The sequence below is a fragment of the Gymnodraco acuticeps genome, unplaced genomic scaffold (assembly GCF_902827175.1).
Source record: "Gymnodraco acuticeps unplaced genomic scaffold, fGymAcu1.1, whole genome shotgun sequence".
Taxonomy (NCBI): domain Eukaryota; kingdom Metazoa; phylum Chordata; class Actinopteri; order Perciformes; family Bathydraconidae; genus Gymnodraco; species Gymnodraco acuticeps.
The window spans coordinates 138,580-159,925 of NW_022991123.1; the positions used below are offsets into that span (position 1 = coordinate 138,580).

The 21,346-nt window shown below is 42.1% G+C and overlaps 1 protein-coding gene across 1 annotated transcript; it reads left to right on the plus strand.

Annotated features, from left to right (window-relative positions):
- The first annotated feature begins 6,722 nt into the window (after positions 1–6,722).
- LOC117560267 (zinc finger protein 501-like) lies at positions 6,723–19,563 on the plus strand. The gene is made up of 2 exons (XM_034237129.1): positions 6,723–7,027; positions 17,812–19,563. Exons 1-2 carry the CDS (start codon positions 6,856–6,858, stop codon positions 18,963–18,965), a joined length of 1,326 nt encoding a protein of 441 aa, XP_034093020.1. The 5' UTR covers positions 6,723–6,855; the 3' UTR covers positions 18,966–19,563.
- Positions 19,564–21,346: the final 1,783 nt, after the last annotated feature.

Genomic DNA, 21,346 nt, shown 5'->3' on the forward strand with positions numbered 1-21,346 from the left:
CGCACATGCGCACACACACGCACATGCGCACACACACGCACACGCACACACACAGCAGTCATTATCAGACTGTAGTAAATAATAATCGAATGGGTTTGTTTTTATTGTAGTGTTCTGGAAAGGATTAAGTCATACTATGATAATAACATTGGTATTTAAAATGCCTTCATAACTCAATAGCTTCATCTGTTTGCAGCTCACAAATGTATTTATAAACAATAAGGACTCAGGGCCGTTTCTAGCTTTTTGGGGGCCCTATAGGCAAGATGTTGTTTGGGGGCCCTAATTTTTACAGTTTTTTAACTACAATGGGGTATTCCAAAGCCTTTAAGATGATCTGTGGAGAATGCATCAGTCTGTTACACTTTAAGAGGAAAACAGGCTAATTTCACGAAAACCAAGCAATTGAAACTTACAAAAAATGATATTAAAAAGGTAAACAATAAGGCTCCTCTACGTCAATAAATACAAGAGATGCTACATTTTCTCAACAATCCATCCATCCATCCATCTTCTTCCATTTATCCGTGGTCGGGTCGCGGGGGTAGCAGTTCCAGCAGAGAGCCTCAAACTTCCTTTTCCCTGGCCACATCAACAATGTATATTTTAAATTGTTCATCTTCCTCAGACGTCACTCATTGGGTGACAGCCCAACGATGATTTGGACTTTATTACCCCAAAAACACAAGCCACAGCTTTGCTATCATTGCAGTTTAGTTGTGTTTATATCCTACATTAGAATTTTAAGCATATAATGCTTCACCGAACACAGGAGGGGGCTTGGCTGTCTACAAATAAAGACGGTTAATTTGTATTCTCTATGCATCTGCATAGTCCGCTTATAGGAAGAGTAGCTATCCACTATAAAGTATTTTATTTTATATTCTGTTTTTGTTTATCTTGTTCTATTTACATGTATAAAGACTTGCATTTGCAACATTCTCTGCAACATTTATCTTATTGTATTTTGTGGGAGTCCCAGCAGCTTCTACTGAAGCCAGTCCCCAACTCCGGGGACTTCCGGCCGGGGACTTCGGGTGGCAGTATACACTATGGCTGCTTCTCAGGTCGATTAAATGAAATCCTTGCTTCCCTCACTTGCGTCGTTTCCCTGCGTTTAGTCCCTCCCACCAGGGAAGCATGGAGGGACGCAAGGAAACCACGAGAAGCAGGGAAATTAGTTTTAAGAGCAATGGGACGTCCTTTCCTCCGGAGCGTCACGTGAAGCGACGTCCATTTGTGATGACGCTGCACAGCTGATCGTCTGACAGCAGCCCTGTCCCCGTTATTTCCACACACACCCCCGCCTCTGTTAGTACACATTTACTGACACAAACATTTGTATCATCTGTTGTAGATCCCAATAAATAAAATAAAATAAGAACTCATTCTCAAAAAAGATAAACGCCATTCTTAAAATGTATAAACTGTGGTGACCACCTATTTAACCACTGGGACATAATTCAAACTTGGAACTACAGTTGCGGTTATTGTTCCCACACGGACATGTTATGGGTTACCTATAAATAGTGTGTACCCTCTTGGCTCTCTCTTGTCGACCCGGGCTGCGACCCGACAACATGTCCTTTGCAGCTTGTGAATAAATCACTATTCTTGCACCCACGGCACTACACTGGTGACCCTGATACGTCTTGAGAAGTTTCCGGGACGGAGCCGAACACGGCAAAAGGAACTCGAGTTCCTTTCTCGAAATGCCGGGGTTTGATTGGAGACGTCCGTGGCTGCCACCGGCACGCGGACTGAGGCTCGGTGCGCGCTCCGCAGAAGGCTGGAGACGTTGCTCGCCGTTCCCGCATCGGCTTTCTATCCAACGGGGGGACGATGCACGACCTGCTGGGTCGACCAGCAACCCCATTGCTACCTCATGGGTTTGTTCTTCGGGGCGTGCGGCTGCACGTCCCGGCTGCTAACCACGTGAGGCTAACGACGGCTAGTGCTAACGGCTATCAGCCCTTTTCAGTTTTTGTTTTTTTCTGGTGCCGGAGAGGAGGTTCGACCAGCCGGTTGACCTCAGGTGGACACTCACCTTTTTCACCACCTCCACGGCGGTTCCAGACGCCACTCACGTTTTCATCGACGCCTGGGTGGTGCACTCCTGGACCCCGTCTCGCCTCGACGGTTTTGGACGTCGCCCATGCTCCATCGGCCCATGGGTGGCGCGCTCCGGGACCCTGTCTGGCCTCTCCTGCTTCCCGGGGATGCCTCAGCGCCTGCTGAGGACTTCATGCCCGCCGCCGCGGCACGTCTGCCTGCGGCCGGGTTGCTCTCCTGCTTCCTGGGGATACCTCGACACCTGCCGAGGACTTCGTGCCCGCCGCCGTTGTGCGTCTGCCTGCGGCCGGGTTGCGCTCTTTCCTGCTGGGTTCTCCGCGACACCTACTGCGGCCCCCTTACGACGGCCCGCCCCCGGTGTGGGTGCCCTCGCCCTCGTTAGGGCCCCTGCCCTCTCCTGCGGCCCCCTTTCGTGGCCCGTTCCATGGCCCGGTCCTCACCTGCGGCCCCACCCTCCTCGGCCCTTGTGGTGCTTCCTCCACGGACGTGGGGATATATATTGTTTTGCCATGTTTGAATTCTGGGGGGGCTTGTGTGGTGACCACCTATTTAACCACTGGGACATAATTCAAACTTGGAACTACAGTTGCGGTTATTGTTCCCACACGGACATGTTATGGGTTACCTATAAATAGTGTGTACCCTCTTGGCTCTCTCTTGTCGACCCGGGCTGCGACCTGACAACATGTCCTTTGCAGCTTGTGAATAAATCACTATTCTTGCACCCACGGCACTACAAAACGAACAATAGTTTGATTAATATTGATTAGAGTGCACAAAAGAAATAAAATAATTGAGGGAAGAAAAAGATATATGTTATCTATCAAAACCCAGTTAGATTAACATTCATTGGATTGCACACTTTGTTTGTTTGTTTGTTTGGATATATAGCACATTAACATTTTAATAGCACTTAATGACTGACTGAATGGAAATGACAAAAAATGTAAAACGAAAAAAGCGATCATGAAAATGTTTCCAACAAATGAATAAAATGATTTTTGACCACTTTGTTGTTCAGATATATCACATATTTGTAACTAAATGAAACAGGAATTGAAACAAAACACGGTATAAACTGAGGAGTGACTCCCGTGAGGTTCATGTATTTTCTTCACTCCGCTGGGAAACGGCTCTCATGTCAAGAAGCATGAGATCAGTGCATGCACTGCATCGTCCAATCAGTGAGCGATACACAGTAAGGGGGCGGGGCGAGTATCGGAGGATTTCATCGGAGGATGGTCTGGTGGTTCCTCCATTATCGCTCCTCGGTCCTCCGGCAGAAATAAGAGCCATGAGACGGTACTCAAGATGGCGCAGGTAAATCAACTTCCGGTGAGACCGAGGAGCGAAGAGCGAGGAAATGAAAATAGTCGACCTGAGAAGCAGCCTGTGAAGTTGTTTGCGGCCTGCCAGTGAAGAAGAAGAAGAAGAAGAAGAAGAAGAAGCCTAATCCTCATCCTCCCCAGGGACTTATTCCGGTGTGAACGCGATCTGTACTTAGTTCATGAGAACTAAAGAGTTCTCATGAACTATGTTCTGATGAACCTTTGTGGGAAAAGTACTGCGGTGTGAAAGCGCCTATTCACACTAAAAAAATCCAGAACTAGAATTTAGTTCATGAGAACCTTTTCACCCCGTTTTCAGTCCCTGCTAGAGAGCAGGGTTGCGTTCCGATAATCCAAAAATCAGCTCCTAAATTCTAACCCTATCTCCTATTCCTTGACCTCTGAGTGAAACGTCACGGGGTTAAGGGATAGTGGATAGGAGAATTCAAAAGGACTTAGGAGAAGAGACCGCGGTACTTTAGAGAATCCGAATGCACTTTCACTATCCGACGTGTTTATGATGCGCCAGCGGACGTCATGAATGTGCGTCTGCTGCTGTGGGAAAACTATGGAAACTACAGTTTTCTATAGCGGACTACAACATGGATGTTTAATAAGAACGAGGGACTACTGTAAACTCATCTAGAGACTCTGCACCGTGCTCTGATGCTGTTGCTTTATGCTTTATGAACGTGGACAACAGAGAAACATATTCTTCATGATCAAAGTTGGAATTGAAATAAAAAAGGAAAGTGAAACTTATGCTCGTCACCCTCTCCCTCCGGTCCACATTAATACAAATGATCCCAATACATATGATTGTATGAACTATGAACATATCTTAAAATCAATACAAATGTATTTATTATAAACGTTAGTCCTTAACATCTATCACTGTGTATATCACCATTCAAACATCTTTTAACAGTTGAACAAACCCCACACAGCTCAGTAAAGACTGTGAAATGTTGACTTTATTTGATCATTTCAGTAAAAACTAACGTTCATATTTCTCTTTTTGATTATAATACTGATGAACGTTCAGAAAAAAGCACTTTGGCAACTTTCCACATACGTTTTAAAATGCTTAATAAGCACCGTAACTTTCATGATATCATTTCTCGGTCATAATCGTTTGTTTCCGTGAACGGCCGACTGTTGAGTGACGGCAAATGCTGCGGCTGCAATGCATTGTGGGGCAGCATTTTCTCCTCTCCTTTCGGTTAGGGAGGTCCAGTGGTTCCTAAACTAAAGGAGGTTATAAAGGAAGTTTGAAACCTCCTTTCCTTTCATTTGGAGAATTGGAACGGCACTTATCATGGCTGCCAGTGACGTACTTCCGGGTCATTTCACTCCGTTAGGAAGGTTCCTAAGCTAAATGGACTATTGGAATGCAACCCAGGGTTGAAGCTCCGTTCGAAGCTTCAGTGTCAAACTGCCATCACTACAAACCACGCCCCGTAAAGCTCCCAAAAGGTTTTGTGAGGCCGCCTTTTTATTTCCCTTGCATTAGCGTTATTAGCATTAGCCCAGCGCACAAACGGAGAGAGACTAATTTATGGCAACACAAAAGAAAACATGGGAGCGGTGGAGATGAGGAGGTGTCGGCTTTTCTGGTGATTTACTCGGAAGGTATCGTACAATATAATAACATAATTATATATATTTTATTTATAACTTATATAAATATAACTGAATTAGTTTAAAGAGAGAAAACATTTTGACTAAAAGTTGACTGAAATGTAAAGATTTTTCATCGACTAAAACTGACTAAAACGTTTTGAGTTTTCGTCGACTAAAACTAGACTAAAACTATGAAGGATAAAAAGGACTAACATGTGACTAAAACTAATAACCATTTTCGTCTCTAAAGACTAAGACTAAATCAAAAATAGCTGCCAAAATTAACACTGCACTTAATTAACTGGAAGGCAAATATTGATACTATACAAACAACGCTGAAGTTGGCTTCCGATTCAGAGCATCCGATTCGGCAGTTAAGGGGAAAGTTAAGGGACATTTAATTTACAGCGCTGAGCGAACAATCCTCCGTGTTTGAACCTCTTAAATCGCTACATAGCCGATTTGTTTGGACTGGATTAGCCCAGAGAGTCTAAAGATTCTTTATAACCCAGTTTGAGATTTGTGAAACCTTTATTCTATTTGTGAAAATACAAACAAGGGAGATTATGCTGCTTTTTTTTAATCTAGACCACATTAGACCAGGTCCTGATCTAAAACCACTAGACCTAGACTCATCAAATCTGGACTGGATTATCCCAGAGACTCTAAAGATTCTTTATAACCCAGTTTGAGATTTGTGAAACCTTTATGCTATTTGTGAAAAATACAAGAATGCATAAAGGCTTGCCCAGCTGGGAGGTTCACTCTCTGATTCTGATCCTGGCCTGCTGCAGCAACCTCAGCCTTCCACCTGTGTTTGTATTTTCACAAATAGAATAAAGGTTTCACAAATCTCAAACTGTGTTATAAAGAATCTTTAGACTCTCTGGGATAATCCAGTCCAGATTTGATGAGTGTACTGTAGGTATAGTGGTTTTAGATCAGGACCTGGTCTAATGTGGTCTAGATTTTAAAAAAGCAGCAAAATCTCCCTTGTTTATATTTTCACAAATAGAATTAAGGTTTCACAAATCTCAAACTGGGTTATAAAGAATCTTTAGACTCTCTGGGATAATCCAGTCCAAATAAATCGGCTATGCAGCGATTTAAGAGGTTCAATCACGGAGGATTGTTCGCTCAGCGCTGTAAATTAAATGTCCCTTAACTGCCGAATCGGATGCTCTGAATCGGAAGCCAACTTCAGCGTCGTGCTATACGAGAAGAGGATGAACCGGCTCTATTTTTCTGAGGAAGCTGAGATCCTTCAACGTGTGCAGCAAGATGTCAGATATCAGAGCCGGTGACACCAGCAGACTGATAATAACTCATTAAGAAAGCTGGCTCTGTCATCGGGGTCAAATAGGACACGTTTGAAGCTGTGGTGGAGAGGAGGACACTGAACAGGCTGATGTTGATCATGGATACCCCACCCATTAAGATTATCAGACAAAGTATTCAGCCTGTTAAGTGTTATTAAGATCAACCAAAGTTATAGAAATAATGTAGTGCTTGTTTTTTCAGTGTTTGTGTTGGTTTTTCCTGACAATCGACAAGAATAGATAACTACATTACAATAAATTAGAAAATGTGCCCTCGTGCATTGTTTGGTCACATTAGGAAAGTAACACTCCAGTCCAGTAGGTGGCGGCAACGCACCCCAAACGTTGGTTGCCCCTATGGTTGCATGGTTGCCACCCGCGATCAAACCGGAAGTACAAGGAGAAATGCTAACATCACTAGCTGAGCTCTGAGCGGTATTTCCGAGGGCGCGACGCCTGGTACGACGTTGTAGTGGTTTCGTGGATAATTGTTAACTTATAGTTAGGCAACGATGTATTCAGTTGAGTGTTTTAGGACATATGTCAACCAGCGACTAGCTGCTGCTGCTGAAGAAATAGTTGGAGTTTTTCAGAAAACTATCGCCGAGTACAAAGAAGAGATCGATCGTCAGAGCAGACTGGTGGAAGTCGTTCGGACACAGGAAATAAAGATACACACGATAGGTGATTATCAATATCAAACAGAGAAATGTGAATTATTTATGAATCTGTGTTTTCATATGTATCGGGTACTAAAATGCTCTTGTGGCTGTGGACAGGGAGACTGGGGATTGCTGCAACTCGCCTTATTCATCCAATCAGAAACATGCTAGTCTCGGGTGACCTCATGCTGTAGATGCTCAGCAAATACATTGTGCATGTGCTTCTGCAATTATTGAAAAGATAGGTTTTGCAGGTGTAAAAGTATTTTCTTTTTATTTAGTGTAAAAGTACAAAAGTATTTGCATCAAAATATACTTAAAGTACTATAAGTGCTCCTTATGCAGGGTAGTTTGTGAATTTACTCCAGGTGTAACTAAAGTCTTATTTAAATGTTGATTATATTTCACACATTGAATCCAAATCTGTAAAGTAAGTAACTAAAGGTACAAAATAAATGCAGTGGAGTAAAAGTACACGATTTACCTCTGAATTGTAGTGGAGTAGAAGTACTAAGTAGCAAAACATTGAAATGCTTACTTACTACCTTTTTATAAGCATGGGCGGCACCAGGATTTTTTTGCTGCAGTAGCTTTGCAGTTGCTATATGACAGCACGGCGTTGCTAGTTAATTTTCAAAATAAATAAACAAACAATACCAGTGGGCCAAGCACAAGCCTGTTCATATTGTAGCGTTCACCGCTATTCAAGATCATAGCATCACTCGAGTCTTCAATGTCGAAAACGTTCTCTTTATTTTCTGGTATTGACGGCCACAGCCACACGATAGTATAACACTCATTATGACTTTTCCCCACACTCGAACACAACTCCTACCGTCTCGTACTCCCTCCACACACACCGGAAAAAGCACACACACACCTGGAAGGGGCGGTCTCTCCCTAACTCCCACCAACAACATTGCCTAAATAACTTTACAAATGTACTAAAACTGTGCACATCTGATAACTGAAATAACTATACTTGGACACGCTACAATATTATCCTTAATATTTACATTAACAACATTCCTTTGACACTTATAACGTTACTTTGCAAGGTAAGCACAACCAAAATAAGTTTCTAAAAGCAGAATTTGAACACTGTTTCTGTGCTCCTACAAAATGTTTGTATAATACCATTACACCCTGAGCGTACAAGTACACAATAGCGATCGTTCACTGTTTCAACTGGCATGCTGTGGCATTTAACCTCATCACACACACACACACACACACACACACACACACACACACACACACACACACACACACACACACACACACAGCAGTGGTGGTGAGGATCTCAGCCTGCCACTGACGTTCAACCAGAAAACATCAGCCGTTAGCTAGCACACAGAGCTCACATCTCATATCTGTTCAGAAACTGGACAAAAGTTTAACAAGTACAAACCACAGACTGTCTGTGTCATGGCGAAGACAGTCGCTGGTTTATTTATGTCTGTAGGCCGTTGTTGTGAGTGTGGACGGAGTAGGCCTATATACAACGTTAGCTTAGCCTGGTCGACCCGATCTTCATTCAGAAAACAAGCATTTTAAAAGTGATTTTGCCTGCCGTCTGTCTGCAGACTTGTCAAGCATTAATTCATGGTTTTTACTAACCGGTATCAGTATGTTGTTACTTCGGCATCATTTAGAAACGTGTATTACAATTTAATCACGGTAAAATATGTTCATTTTGTTTTAGTTGTAGCTCCCAAGCCAGCGCGTCTTGTTTGAATGATGCGAGTAAACACAGCTGGCAGTGGCAGCCGTGGTGAAACCATGGGTGGAACTCGAGCGTTTAGAGCGATGGGAGCGAACAACGACCCCTGATAGATCTCGCGAGAATGTGTATAAATATAGATACATTTTCATAACAAAACAATGGGGTTGCTAAGCCGTTGCTAGGCGAATTGTTGGAGTTGCTATAGCAACTCCAAGCTACCCCCTGGCGCCGCCCCTGTTTATAAGTAAAGTACAAGTATCTCAAAACGGAGTAAATGTACTCAGTGGCCGTTTCTCAATGTCGAGTATACCTTCTGCTGAGCCCCTATTTCAAGTATACTCAGGGTTGCCAACTTTGGGTACCTGGCTGGAGTGAGATTTTGATATCATGGGTTTAATTACACATATGCGACTGCTATCGTGTCAGTAGCGGGACCTTAGCATATATATAGGATATATATATATACAGTATATACAAATACACAATATTGGACACAGACTATAAAGGGCACACAGTTTCATTCACTAATGAAAGTCAAACACATGTTTGTTTCCACTGTTTTATTGTGTGCATAGGCCTGTCGCGATAAGCAATTAATTGACTTATTGTACGATAAATAAAAATGAACTCCATAACATTTCTGACCTTGATACATTTACATGAGGATGTGACTAGCAGTTTGAAAGGATGTACTTGAACTATTATATATTTATATATATTATAATATTATATATTATCATTATGTCAGTGGTCTAAAATGGTCATACAACGGTGCCGACAATATTATCGTTTATCGCAATAATTTCCGGGAAAATGTATCCCAACAAAATTAATTATCGTGAGAGGCCTATACATGAAACACACACACACAAACAAATCTACAGACTTACTCCAAACTGCCAAATGTATTAATTAACACACTCTCATATACTCTTTGACTCTATTTTGGCCAAGTAGAACAATAAGCAGCAGACTTTAACTTTTGCCGTCTTGCCTGCAGACTTGTCAAAGCATTAATTCATGGTTTTTACTAACTGTAAATACATTTGCACACATCTTGTGTCCATATCTTTCTGTTTTGGTGGTCATGCCACAACCGTGCACGTGCATGCATTAGGGCTGAACGATATACCGTGTCATGGCGATAACCGCGGTATGCGCATGCGCGGTATTCACACCGCAGGGACGTGCGGTTTTATTCATTTAAAAAAAATGCTACCGCACTTTAGCACAGAATTCAAAATAAAGATACCCTTATTACTTATCGAAACTGCACATACAATATCCTTAGCTGTCAATCTGATAGACGTGTTCAATGGCATTAAAACGAGAAAGAAAAAACGCGGCTGAATCGGTTGATCCATAGGTTGATAATGTATCTGTGGCTTTGAAGCAATTGTTTATAATCCATAATTCCATTTTTATGTAAAAATCGGATCACAAAAGTTAGCTGCTAATGGTAGCCACCTTGGTGGTATGCAGCTTCCGGTTTTGGCTACGCGTCGTCACTCTCACTCCTTATTTGTTCATGTGTTGGTGTGTGTAGAACTTCCCCTGATATTTGACCTTTTTAGACAGATTTAGCACCAAAAAAAACCCTCTTTTGGGGCCATTTGGGTGGATTTTCCATATCTCTGGCCCACCTTGCTGGATTTTGACATGTGACATCTCTTTCTGACCGTCAGAGCCAATGGAATCGAGGGGAAATCACACAGTCCTTATTTGGTAATGTGTGTGTGAGAGACTTCCGCATAGCCAAGACCGGAAGCAGCAGCCACTATGGTGGCTACCATTAGCAGCTAACTTTTGCTCTGCGATATTTACATAAAAATGGAATTATGGATTATAAATTAAATCATTTTTTTATACAGAGACGTTAAAAACCTATGGATTAACCGATTCAGCCGCGTTTTTTCTTTCTCGTTTTAATGCCATTGAACACGTCTTTTGATCAGATTGACAGCTACGGTGAGACATCTCCCCTTGAAGCTACGTAAAGGTACGTGTTGTGATATCTGTGTTTGCTTCCCCTGTCCGAGTTCAGATCACTCAGTGATGATACTATATGCCTAAATAATCTGTGGAACCTCTTTAATCGGATATCTTGTATGTGCAGCTACGATAAGTAATAATAAGGGTACTTTTATCGTGAGTTCTGTGCCAAAGTGCGTTAGCATTTTTCGCTCAGGGGTCATTTAGATGCTTCTTAGGAGACTTGTGTTTTGTTTTGGTATAAAATGGTTTGTATCGTCAGTTAGCTGAGATTATTTCCGTTAATCTGGTATAACACATTAATAGGTTCTTAAATATTACGATCCCGAGACACTGTCGTGAAAAAAAAAAGTTAAGTACCCGCCGGGACTTTGGGGTTTAACAGGTTAAAAAAGACGCAATATATACCGCAGGGGGGGGGGAAACCGCGATGTCAGTTTTTTTTCAATACCGTGCAGCCCTAGCATGCATGATGAGATATCTGGATTAAGAGGTTGCTTTTTCTTTGCACAGCATGAAAGAAAGGCCAAATTAATGGGCTGTGATTTTAGTTTTTTAAGCCGAGGTTGAATTTAATAATTTGTACGACCCTCGGAGGATGTTGTAAAAATTGAAAGGAAAAAGGTTCCCCACCCCTGCTGTAAATAATAATAAAAACCCTTGATTTATAACTTAACACCTCTGTCTCCTATTGATCTGAGTATATTATAAAGAATAGCCAGTTAATTGAAGCATTATAGCACAGGCCTTTGTCAGATGGTATATTACGCTGTTTTTTTTCTTCTTCGAATAGTTCTCTCTTTTTTCACCATACCTGTGTTTGCATCACTAAGGTACAGTCACGCAAAAGAATATAGGCTTAATAACCCCATATCTATCTATATAACAATAGTCTTCATTTACAATATAGACAATAGGCATCATTTTTAAAACAACATACATCTATTGCAGTTATGTCATAATAACATACAATTGTATAAAACACAATTTGCTTACATCTTTGTTCTCTTTTGAGAATCAAACAAAACAGATTAAAAAAAATAAAAATTCAAACAAACAAGTGAAATGAACTAAATTGCTGAATTGCTTTTAATTAACTGGCAGGAGCGACAAGTGAGGAGGAGGAGCAAAAAGTGAACAACGAGGGAGAGATTAAACAAAAGAGAAAGACTAGAGGACAGAGAGAGTAATGAACAGGACAGAGACTAAAGAAGATGGAAGAGAGGTTGCAGGTTATGGAAAGGAGAGAGACATGGAAAATGAATGTTGACAATGTTTTGTGATCATTTTAGCCTCTTCTGCATGTGCAGATCATTAATAGTAACAATCAACTGATCCTTATGTATTACACTTTCAAAAATAATTGATGCTGCAGCCCGCTGACATGGTTTGAAATCAATATATTATCCAATTTGTGACCCCCCACAGGACTTAAAAACCACCTAACTAGATCATGAAAATCCCCCAAATCTCGGGAGGTATACCCCCGAACCCCCCTAGCATGTTTGGACCTCGGTATTTAGGAAATCCTGGATACGGCCCTGCTTGTTATCATATTGTGGCATAAGCCGTTTTCTACACGGATATTTTACCGGCGTAGTTTTCGTTATGATTTTACTTGTGATGGCCACATGTAGCCCATGTATTGATTCCATCCGATAGCTGCAATAATTCAAAACAACAGGAAAATGTCTGCCTCTTCACAATGGTCAATAACAGTGAACGGATGGTTATTAAAGTAAGGTAAAATAAACAGAATCACACTAAGCTTGTTAGTGTTGCCTGACTTTATATAAGTGTTTTTAATAAGTGTGTGGTCGCGTTCTAGTCACTTTGCTCAGCGCTACTGCTTGTTACAACTTGTATTCGCCGTACTCGCCATGAACTGTTATTGCTGCCGAGTGGGGCCAGCTGAGAGAATAGACCAGACTCCAGCAAAGGTCAATTATGTCTAGAGTGCGCCATCTAGTGGGATCAACTGAAATGCCGGGTATTGCAGGAAAAAGACAAAAATAATGCGGTCTTTACTATAATTTGGAAAACTTTGTACCAATATTCGGTGGGCCGGATTCAAAAGCACAACGGGCCGGATATGGCCCGCGGCCCTTAGTTTGCCCATGGCTGCGCTAGCTGGAACTACGCCTAGTATAAACGCAACCAAAAACATATGTTCAAATATGTGTGTGTAGCTAGCACATGGTTTTATGTCACGGCTGACTACTGCAACACGTGTTTGTCCATAGTTAATGAGCCATGTTGTGATAGAGGTGGGGACCCTCCGGGCCATATACAGACCGCGAGACCATTTGGTACGGCCCTCGAGGTAATTTATAAACACACGCAAAAAATCAAGGAAATCTAGAGTTTGTTTTATTTGAGTTTGATGCATACACATTCTGTACTGTATATGATGATTGTTGAAAATGCACTTTTACCATAAAAGGCCATAAAAACTGTGGTCAGTCAAAAAATAAATAATTGTTTGTGGTTATTTGTGGCCCATTTGATAAAATATATAATTTTTCCATAGATTTTTTTCTTGGTCTGGCAGTTAAAGGGTTAAAAATAAATATCGCAATATTTGTCAGAAAAATCGCAATTAGATTTTTTTTTTTTTTTAATTGTGCATACGCGAGTCATGGCAAGATATCTGGATTAAGAGGTTGCTTTTTTTTCTTTGCACAGCATGAAAGAAAGGCGAAATGAATGGGCTGTGATTTTAGTATTTTTAAGCAGAGGTCAATAATTTGTACGGCCATCGGAGGATTTCGAAAAAATTGAAATGGCCCATGAGAGGAAAAAGGTTCCCCATCCCTGTGATAGACCATCCAACAGCATTTTTTAAAAGTTATTTTGGGGTGATTTAAAGGATGTTTAACCCAAATACAAAGTTATATTGCTTATTTGAACATGCAAAAGTAATTTTGAGATAAATAATGAGGATAGTTCACCCAAAAGGACGCAGTTCATATTTTGCAGAGAGCCAAAAATCAGTTTTAAATCAGTTGCCGTTTTGGACTATAAATAATACTATCTTATTATTGTATGAATACAACAATTACATATTTTAAGAATACTATGCTCATTGTGACAAAAACGGAAAGTTAAATAGTGAAATAAAGTATTGTTTAAATGTTGCGACTTGCGACCGTCCCTGATGTGTGTTGCAACTGTCCCTGGTTTGGGGTCTATTGCAATATTCAACCTTTTACCTTTGAAATGTATATTGTTAACAATCTGTCATATGTATTCATCTTTAAATTATGTGGGTAATTAGGACATATCGTATATGATATGTATGTTTATTATAGGGCTGTGCGATTATGGCAAAAATCATAATCACGATTATTTGGGTCAATAATTGATATCACGATTTATTTTGACGATTATTCATTGACCATTTATTGAACTTTAAAACAAATAATATTTTACCAATAAACAAGATCAACAAATATGTTGGAGCGCACTTCCAAAACCATACTAAACATATATTAATATGATAAATAAAAATAAATTAGACCAAAATAAATGAAATCAAATATGTTGCAGTGCACTGTCACAACCTACTGAAAACTCCTTAACATATAGCCAACATTTTGGTAAAACATATTCAACATATTCCACTCAGTTAAACGTTGAAGGCTGGCCAACCGTCATGGTCCAGAAGTAACAGGAAATAAATGTTGAACTACAATTTAAGACCAAATAAAAAAATGTTGGTCACCATTGCAAATGCTGGTAGGGCTGCTCATGTCATCTCTTAAAGATTTGTTGCAAGAAATACCAGCCTGTTGACATGGTCTGGTTTCAGAGATGAGCGCAGGCAGGTGACGATATTGCCACCTGTACTGAAGACCCTCTCTGAAGAGGAACTTGTGGCAGTGCTGCCACATGACGCAGGAAAAAAAGAAAAGACTCTGAACACTTTCTTTGCCATTATATAAAAATAGTGTTGCTACAAAAGTATAAATTAGGCTTACTAATAAGACAACTCAGATCTGAAGCTACACAGGAATCTGCTGCCAAAGTGCAATAAAAAAGACAAAATTAATAGAATCAAACCCTTTTTTTGTTGCATTTTATTAGAGTATAAAAAGAAATGCCTTTTAAAATAGGATGCAAGCAACACTAGTTTCTTAACCTGAATTGATAATAGACTATAATCAATTTAAACAGAACAGATCTTAATGTTTGCATTCTTATACCATTTTGTACAATAATTATAATGAATAAGTTCAAACAAACTAAAACTTACAGCTGATTAATAACGATATCTAACTTGAGTTTTTATTATATCAAAAACCTGTTGAAATGCCACTGTTATTTTTGACTGTCCCCCAAAAGCGCGTCGGCAGCCTCCAGGAAAGCTTCTTTCACAACTTCGCCGTCTTTGAAAGACTTCATGTGTTTCGCAAGAACGTGCCTGACACGATAAGATGCTCTGGTAGCAGCCTTGCTCTTGTTGTTGGGCCTGGTGAAAATAGACTGCTGTGCATTTAGCTGTCCTTTCAGGCCCCTCCCCTTTTGGGAGCGTAGGGCAGAATTTGGAGGGAATTCCGTCTCGTAGCGTTTGTGCACTGTTTTGAAATGCCGCTCCTAAATTACCCTTCTTCGATAAAGCCACGCTCGCATTGCAGATGAGACAGATGGACTTTGAATTGGAATAGATACACAAATAATCATCCTCCCACTCGGAGTGAAAATTATATATTTTGGGCTTTTTTGCTTCTGCCATAATTGCGGTCTTGTGTGTGTGCGGACTGTCACTCCTGTTGACACGGACAACGTCAGCGCACTAGTGCCCACTGCCCACCAGCCACGCCCCGACCCATGGGGTGACGCCGGCCAATCACAAAGCTTTGATGCGTTCAAGTGCATTATTCTGGCACAGGAAGATTATGTTATAGGACATTAACGATAAAACAGAATATTGTTGTTCTATTTTTAGACACATCTCGCGATCGACTGGGAATCTCCCCGCGATCGATCGACTGGTTGGGCACCCCTGGGCTAGACCATAGGTCCGTTGTGGTCGCAAAGTAGTCAGCTGAAGCCACATCTCTCTCAACATCCTCACAGCATTTGTCATATAGCGTAGGCAGCGCAGACCTGCTGAAATAATACCGAGACGGCATCACGTGACGCTTGTCCACCGTGTTGACAAGTTGCTTAAAGCCCTGGTTGCTAACTGGGCACATATCTTTCGCGATGTGAAATGTAATGGCTCCTGTAATGTCTCTGCGAGCTCGTCGCCTAGGCCGTTGCTCTGTACAATGCGCCCTGAATCGATGACTGTGATGATGTGGTGGATGAAGTCGAGCGGGCATCTGCTTTTTGGTCTGCTTTTTGTTGTATTATTGCCCAGTCGTATTGCACTTTGTGGTTGTATTTCAGATGATTAAAGAGATTGGTTGTGTTAGCGTGTGGTGCCAACACAACCTGGTAACAAATCCTGCACTGTACTTTGTTTTGCTCCATGTCGGACTCCTGAAAGCCAAAGTACTTCCAAATAGTGGAAATAGTTTTACCCTTCTTTTTAACGAGTTGCTGCTCTTGTTCTGACATCTTCGCTTGCGCTGAACACTCACAACACATGTCACTCCCACGTGGCCGAGTGGGCTTTTAGGGAGGGGCGAAAGCGCACCCAGCAAAATAATCGTATTCTGTCAATTATGCTGTTTTCATAATCATCGCAAGCCATAATCGCAATTAAAATACGATTCATTGCACAGCCCTAGTTTGAAGGTGTTGCGCTGGGCTATATCATGCAATTAAAAGTGAAACTTACGCTCGCTCCATTGCGGAGATGTTCCCGCGAGAGTGCGGAGAACTTAAATGTATTTATTTATTTCAAATGTGAAATGTTACCAATATACTCACGGACCACTAGGGGGCGCTCACGGACCACCAGTGGGGCGCTCACGGACCACACTTTGAGAAGCACTGGTCTAGTCGAATAGTCTCTGATAAACTAAGAGAAATGCAAAAAGTGATGCAATTGTCCCCAGTCTCCCCTACAACGTTACATGTAGTGCTGCGTACCTGGACTCACATTCAGGTTCAGGTCCGGACTCAAGTCCAGAGGTTCAGGTTCAGGTCCGGACTTATAAGTCCGGACCTGAACCCATGGCTTGTGTCAAGTTGTGTGAGTAACTAAAGTGAACTTATTGTGAGCTAATTATCAATTGAAAATTAACTCATAATCAACTCAAATTCAAACTCATCAGGTTTATTGTGCTCCCTTCCAACTTGTGTCTACATTTCTCTACAAAATACAAATGTAAAAAAACACTTTTTGCCACTTAGTCTACAAATGACTTATGACAGCAACTACAGTGAACTACTACAAAGTTCAAACTAAAGTAACCAAACAGTCCCTGAGCTGACTGAGCCTAAATCCCTAAAACGTTGCTGAAAGGTAGAGTGTAGAGTAGACTATACGCATTACACTGTTACACACCTACTATACAGTATAGGCTACACTGTAGTGACTGTACTATCAGAGTGTACTGTACTGTCTGCACACCATGTATTTTCTACAACTCTACATGTGTACATTATACAGTACATACTACATACATAGTGATGTACATACTGTTAGAAATTAAAATCAATGTTGATATGGCGTAATTTTGAATTAAATACACTATTTAATTTAAATCAGTTTTATTCTGAAAAAACCGGAAGTTCACACTATTAACTTAATACTTTTATTCTGAAAATTCTTCACCTCCGGTTAGCATTAGCATGTGGCGAAATGCTACGTTTTCAAACCGTGAATCGAAGGTGAAATGACATGTGATGTTGTACACTGAGCACACTGGGATTAGCACTCATTTATTGACGCTGAATAACGTTTATCAGGGAATGTTTAAATAACCACAGACACCAGAATACGTAAGTGCTAGTTTTTTTGCGAGTCCAAGTACCGGTTCCCGACGTTCCGGTTTTAACCGGACTTGAACCGAAACTTTTTACAAGTCCAGTACCGGTTCGGTGTAACGGTACGCAGCACTAGTTACATGTGCCTACTAAAGTCTCCTTATGTCTGCAGTAGTATTTATTCCTCTGGTTTTCTGTCCCTTCAGATCTCCCAGAGCAACACGTCTGTGAGGAGGAGGACGACGAGGAGGAGGAGGAGGAGGAAGAGGATGAGGAGGAATTCTTTGATGAGCAGGAGCCTTTAAAGATTAAAGAGGAGCAGGAGGAGCTGTGCACCAGTCAGGAGGGAGAGCCGTTTAGATGCATAGTGAAGCAGGAGATCGATGCCTTTATCCTGACTGCATCTGATGAGGAGGGTGAGCACCAGCTCCTCTGTCACAACTCTCATGTAGCTGAGAGCCAAGATCAGGTGGGAGGCGAGCAAGCCTCAGGATCAACTAGAAGTGCAGAGCCAAGACCACAGAATCAACATTTTGAAAGCAAAAGTCCCAGTAATGATGTAAACAACACTAACTTGTCAGAGATCCACAGTGATACTCACACAGGGAAACAGCTTTTAATATGTGTCACATGTGGAAGAGATTTTAAATTTAGATCATCGCTGGAGAGACACCTGTTAATCCACACAGGTGAGAAGCCATTTTCATGCAACCAATGTGGGAAAGCTTACCAAAGTAATAGTCACCTGGTAAACCACATCAGAACCCACACAGGGGAGAAGCCATACTCTTGCCAAACATGTGGGAAACAATTCTGTCGACCATCAGAATTGAAAAACCATATCAGAATCCACTCAGGTGAGCGGAACGAATTTCCCTGCAACACATGCGGGAAGATATTCACTCAGAAATCAGTATTGAAAATTCACATTAGAACCCACACAGGTGAGACGCCATATTCTTGCCAAACATGTGGGAAAAGTTTCCGCTATTACGGTCACTTGACAGAACACATGAGAATCCACACAGGAGAGAAGCCGCACACATGCAGCTTCTGTGGGAGAGCTTTCAGGCTTAGAAGTAACTTGACAGACCACATGAGAATCCACACAGGGGAGAAGCCGTATCCTTGCAGCTTCTGCGGCAAAGATTTCAGTTCTAAAAGTAACTTGAGGAGCCACATGAGAACCCACAAAGGGGATAAGCAGTTTTCTTGCTGCTTCTGTCAAAAAGATTTTAGATCTAGCTGTAACCTGACAAGACATATGAAAACGCACACGGAGGAAGAGCTGTATGACGTCAGCACAGAGGCTCCAGAGACTCAAGAGAATCAGGAGGAAGCCAGTCGGGAAAACCTGTAAATGGATTGGTTATTCATTGTGAAAATGTTAAGAATGTAGTGTACTTGATGTTCTTTAAACTGAAAATAAGCAAAACATTTTGAGGTGTTTTTTTAAGGGTAATCTTCTGGTCAGGTCCACTTAAGATCAAGCTGGGCTGTGTGTGGCTGATTAACTGAAATGAGTTTGACACTATTCATATACACTGCCTCAGCAATGAAGCAACTGAGGTTATACCCGTGGATGTAGTTCTACTTGTGAAAATACTGGAGCACCCCAATGACGCCTGCACACAAGTTTGGCATATTTCGAAGGATATGTAACCACTGTCAATTCATGCTCTCCCGCAGGGCCGCCCCTCCCTACACGCAGACTGCATGGGGCCTTATCTTGCGGAGGGGGCCTCATCTTATGCGCAAATACGGCGCAATTATGCGCTCCACAGTTTCCTCACCGTGAGGCGGTGGCACTAACAGTTATCTTATGCCATAACTTGCTAACATGCTTGTATATAATGTATATTGAACTTCCAACACTATATTGAACCCAAAGGTCAAACTTTGAATGATTTGTTGATTACTGTTGTTACATGATCAAATAAAGTAAACGTTTCACGGTATATTGAGTTGTGAGAGTTTCTTTAGCACACTTTTTTTATTAAACGTGTTTAAAGGGTGATATGTGCATCAATAGAGTTGTATGGCTGACAGTGTATGCATAAGTGACCTTAACATATACAAATGTATTGTGAAAAGGAATCTAACTTCGATACAACCAATGTTAATATCTAGGCCGTCTCCGATACCTGATGAACCTGGGGGCTGTGTTGTCTGGAACCTTGTGTTCCTGGTAGGGTTTCCCATGGCAAATTGGTCTCAGGCAAGGAGCCAGACTAAGATTGGTTCAAAAGACCTCATGAAAGAACAACAAAGAAGTGAGGAAACCCGGCCCGGAGGAAGCCCGGGGTCCCCTTCTGGAGCCAGGCCCAGAAGGAGGACTCGTCAGCGAGCGTCTGGTGGCCGGGCTTGCCACGGAGCCTGGCCGGGCACAGCCCAAAAAGGCAATGTGGGCGACACCTCCGCTTCTCCGTCCAGCAGTCCCCCTCTTAATCTGCTTCTCCGTCCCGCGGGCCCACCACCAAGCAAGGTCTTAGGTGCCTCAAGGGGCGGTAACCCTCGAACCTCCTGGTGGACACCGGTGGTCAGGGAAGCCGTCCGACTGAAGAAGGAGGCCTTCAGGGATTTGCTATCCCGGGGGACTCCCGAGGCAGTTGCAAGGTACCGACAGGCCCGAAGGGCAGCAGCCTCAGCCGTGGCCGAGGCAAAGCAGCGGGTGTGGGAGAAGTTCGGAGAAGACATGGAAAAGGACTTTCGGGCGGCACCAAAGTTGTTCTGGAAAACTGTCCGACACCTCAGGAGGGGCAAGCAGGGAACCATCCAAGCTGTGTACAGTAAGGATGGGACGTTGTTGACCTCAACTGATGGAGTGTTAGGGCGTTGGAAGGAACACTTTGAGGAACTCCTGAACCCGACAACTCCGCTCTCTATGTTAGAGGCAGAGCTGGAGTATGACGGGGGATCGACACCAATCTCCCGGGGGGAGGTCACTGAGGACGTCAAACAACTCCACAGTCGCAAAGCCCCGGGGGTGGATGAGATCCGCCCAGAAATGCTGAAGGCTCTGGGTGTTGAGGGACTGTCATGGTTGACACGTCTCATCAACGTTGCGTGGAAGTCGGAAACAGTACCAAAGGAGTGGCAGACCGGGGTGGTGGTTCCCCTTTTCAAAAAGGGGGATCAGAGGGTGTGTGCCAATTACAGAGGCATTGATTGATTGAATTGATTGAAAAGTTTATTAACAGCTTGTATATTGGGTACAGTACAGTACAGCTCAAAACATACAATTGTTAAGGGGATGCAGACCAGAGAAAGACTTTCGTCTTGTTTACATCAGGGTCCCCCATTTCCAATTCATCATGTCATTTAAGACATATTTGACATACAGATGGCTTATTTACAATTTACATACAGGTGGTTTTTTACATACAGATTGCTTATTTACAATTTTCATTTTAGATTTCGTTCTAATACATCCTAACCGGACATTTAAGACATACCAAGTCTACAGATATACAGTTAGTAACAGAGTCTAAAATGCGAGTATATACATAGATGGGGGGGGGGGGGAAGCTGTCCATTGAACGACAGGTTGAGATTTGTACCATTACCGGGGCCAGTTTTGCAATGCTCTCCCCCGAAGGTGCTCTTTAAGAGAGGTTTTGAAGGTAAGTATAGTTTTACTTTCCTTTACAGTTGTGGGAAGAGCGTTCCCCCTTGATGTGGCATAATTGCGAAACGTGTATTCCCCCTTTTTTGTGCCAAATCTGGGTTTCACATGATTTG

Coding starts and splice junctions, on each gene's coding strand:
- LOC117560267 (XM_034237129.1), top strand. CDS start 6,856: ATGTATTCAGTTGAGTGTTTTAGGACATATGTCAACCAGCGACTAGCT. Junction 7,028..17,811: donor AATAAAGATACACACGATAG/GTGATTATCAAT, acceptor CTGTCCCTTCAG/ATCTCCCAGAGCAACACGTC.